Below are 3,788 nucleotides of genomic sequence, written 5' to 3'. Positions count from 1 at the left end.
ACTTTAATATATACAGGGACTGTCCTAGGCATTTTTCATGTATTAAGTTTTTTTTTTTTTTTTTTTTTTTTAAGACGGGGTTTTACCATGTTGGTCAGGCTGGTCTTGAACTCCCATCCTCAGGTGATCCGCCCGTCGTGGCCACGCCCAGCCATGTATTAAGTTATTTGACATTCCACTCTATGAGGTAGGCTCACTTATTATCCTCCTTTTATGGATGAGGAAGAAGACACTGAGATGTTAAGTAATTTGCCCAGGATCACCCAGTAAGGGATGGAACTGGTTATTCATTCAAACCAGGCCATCTGGTCCCCTGCCCTAACTCTTACAGCATTCTGGCATCTCGCCTTACCCCACAGCTTCTCTCTACTAGGGATACATGTTTCTTTCTTTCTTTCTTCTTATTTTTGAGATGGAGTTTCACTCTGTCACTCAGACTGGAGTGCAGTGGCCTGATCTCAGCTCACTGCAACCTCTGCCTCCTGGGTTTAAGCAATTCTCTTGCTTCAGCTTCCTGAGTAGCTGAGACTACAGGCGTGTGCCACCATGCCTGGCTAATTTTTTGTATTTTTAGTAGAGACAGGGTTTCACTGTGTTAGCCATGATGGTCTCGATCTCCTGACCTAGTGATCTGCTTTTTATACTTGAAATGGGGTCTCGCTTTATTGCCCAGGCTGGTCTCAAACTCCTGGGCTCAGGTGATCCTCGTGTCTCTGCCTTCCAAAGTGCTGGGACACCATGCCCGGCCAAGATATATGTTTCTTTCTTCTCCCTTTACTGGCCTTTCTTTAATCCCCAGTCCCTCAGGCTCACATTCCTGGAGAAAGTAATCAATGTAACTGGCTTACTAGAAACAATTGTAAGAAACCTCCATCTTGCCCACAAATGAGACACAAACTACCATAGCTGCATAGGCAAATATAGTAGCCAAGCCACCTTGCCTCTCCCGTTCCTTCTGCCCTCTTTTCTGTGCCTTGCCTAGATCACCTTCTCCCTCCTGGCCATGAGGTTCCTCTTTCAGACCTGGGACAGGTCCTCTCCTACTTTCACGGAAGACCCAAGGGAAGTGGGTACTAGAGGAGCTCAATGCTTCACAGCTCTCAGCGATGTTTACCTGTCAATCTAACAGAAGCCTGAGAGGTGACCACAGGGATAGAGAATAGGAGACAGACATTGCCTTGGCCAGGCCTGGGAGAGGCCTGTCCCACCCACCAGGGGTTCCTTTCCAGCCCCTGTTGGAGACCTCCAGTGACATAGTGGCCTTGAGTTTCCACCCACTGCGAAGCAGCCCTACCCAGGATCTCCAACTTCAGGACCAAGTGTGGACTGGAACAGTAAGAAGGAACCAACAGGCCATCTTCCTCTCTTTCTCATTAAATTGTGAATAATAATGCATTTACTTATTCTCCCACTTAAAATGTTGTTTAAATTCTTTGAAGAATCTTGCAAGGTAGCTTGGCTAGACAGCAGGCAGGACAGTCCAGTGCCTCTGGTGGGGGAGCCAGGGTCTTCCACTCGCCTGTCTTTTGGTCCAGCAAGAAGGCATTTGGATTGATGGTGTAGTCCTTTGTCTGGACGTCGCTGGCGGTGGTGACACCCCCACATACAAACACCTTGTTGTCTCCAATGGAGCATATAGCATGGGACACATCCAAAGGGCAGTTGTTGGGCAAGAGAGGCACTGAGGTGGTTGTCTTGCTGGCCTTTACCTTCTGCAGATTGATTTCCACGCTCTGCCGGTGGCTGTGCACGCAGAGGATGTTGTCTTGTTGGAAAGAGAGCAGGGGCCGGTGGTTGAACTCAATGGGGAAAGTGATACACTGGACCACATCCCCGGTGTTGGTGTCAAAGCAGTCCACTACCCCGACCCGGGAGATATAACCTTTCACCAAGCACCGTCCAGTGACAATGTACAGATGCCGGTCGCCTTTCGTGATCACGGCGGTGCCATCCATGGGGATGCTCATCTTCCCTGCCAGGCACCAGACTTCCTTCCGCTCATCATAGCGATATATGTTGGAGACATACCGCCTTGGGGCAATGCTCCCGCCCACTGAATACACTGTCCCCCCGCAGGTCACCATGGTGTGGAAGACAAGCCCGATGGGCAGGTCGGGCAACTTGGTCCAGGAGTTGTCATCCATGTCATACCGCCAGGCCGTCTTCAGCCCTGAAATCTGCTCAGTGGTGCCACCAGAGATGTAGATGTAGCGACCAGCAGAGGTGGCACTAAGTGCTGCCGCCCGATAAGGCATGTCAGAGAGCTTTATCCACAGGTTCTCCTGGATGATATAGGCAAACACTCCATCGTTGAACTGGCCATGGGCCTTCTGGCCACCGAGGATGACCACTGAATCGAGCAGGGCCCCTTTCCGCTGGTAGACCAGCAGGCTGCATGGCCGCTCCTGCTTACGGTCCATCAGGACACTCTCAATCAGTGTTGCATGGGATGAGGTGTTCTCCATGCCCATCAGCTTGTTGCTGGCAAACACCAATGTCTTGTTGGAGACAGCATTGAGACTGATGTAATTGAAGAACTTCTTGAAATACTTCTCCCGTTCCTCCTTCCGGAAATATACCCAATTGATGAGTGCGCTGAGAGCCTGGTCCTCATTGAGTACGTGAAGGTTTTCATCACGGAGCAGGCGGCCAAAGATAACAGGGGGACAGCGCATGAAGTGCATGGAGCCCTCAGGACTGGCCCAGTAGTGGAAGTTGTCACGAATGCCAGAGTAAGCTAAGTCTGATACCTCTTTGAGCTCAAATAGCTCGGCCAAGAATAGGTAGCGCAAGCAGTTGGCACGGCGGATGGACTTAATAAGGAAGTCATTACAGTGAATTCGAAGGCGTGGTGTGTTGAAATACTGAGCCGCACGAAGCAGCTCCTCCACGTTTTGCTCAGAGATCACCACCTTGCCACTATAGAAGTAGTCCAGGAGCTGGTCCACTGTGACTGGGCTCAGGTAACTAGAGTCAATGGTGATGAAGAGCTCATCGGTGGTCTTCATGTCATTGCTGGAGATGAGGCTCCTCACTAGCGGGGAGACAGCAGCCAGCACGTTGCGATGTGCGAAGAAGACGTGGTGGTCCACGCTCAGGGCCATGTCCCAGTACTCTTTGCGTTTCCTCTGTCTATTCAGGTTCTGCAGCACGAAGCTGTTGTAGTTTTTCTCGGTGAATTCCAATTTCATGGTGTTTCTTGTTGGCTGAAACAGATCAGCAGCAGGTACTGGAGAACAGACTTTCTCAGGCCTTTGGGATTCAGATTGATGGTTGTTTGCAGAGCAGTTGACCAGGGAGAAGAGAGGGTGGGAGTGAGGATGATGTCATAGAGTGGATGAGGTCATCACAATGCAGGCCTTCCTTAGGCCTGTCTCAGAGGCACTGAAGCTTCCTCCCCTCTGATCTCTCCAACCTGTCAAGGTGACATATTCTACCAGGACCTAAAGCCAGGGCCCAGAGCTCAGAAGGAACCGCAGGGATGGGCAGCAAATCCCACCTGGAACTTTTGAACAGTTCGAGGCTTCTGGAATGTCAGAGCCAGGCTAGGTGGGGCAGTGGGGAGAAGTTTGTGTAGGAGAGATAAGTGGAGGTGGGGTAAAGGGAAGAGATGATCAGAGCTTCTAGAAGAATCCTCTCATTTTGAGGGGAACTGAGGCCCAGAGAAAAGCAGGGACTTGCTTAAGATCACATAGCCTATTGGAAGCAGAGCAAGGCCAAGAACCTTAGCAACCTGGCACTCTTCCTACCATTCTAGAAGTTCCTGACTACCCAGCTTCCCCAGTCTC

The 3,788-nt window shown here is 50.6% G+C and overlaps 1 protein-coding gene across 1 annotated transcript; it reads right to left on the bottom strand.

Annotated features, from left to right (window-relative positions):
- Positions 1 to 1,358: 1,358 nt before the first annotated feature.
- Positions 1,359 to 3,307, bottom strand: CCIN (calicin). The gene has a single exon (XM_003943782.4). It carries the CDS (start codon positions 3,189 to 3,191, stop codon positions 1,425 to 1,427), a length of 1,767 nt encoding a protein of 588 aa, XP_003943831.1. The 5' UTR covers positions 3,192 to 3,307; the 3' UTR covers positions 1,359 to 1,424.
- Between the last annotated feature and the right edge of the window lie 481 nt (positions 3,308 to 3,788).

This window comes from Saimiri boliviensis, chromosome 2, assembly GCF_048565385.1.
Source record: "Saimiri boliviensis isolate mSaiBol1 chromosome 2, mSaiBol1.pri, whole genome shotgun sequence".
Taxonomy (NCBI): Eukaryota; Metazoa; Chordata; class Mammalia; order Primates; family Cebidae; genus Saimiri; species Saimiri boliviensis.
The sequence above is the reverse complement of the archived record's forward strand: the minus strand, read 5'-3'. Positions and strand labels throughout refer to the sequence as shown.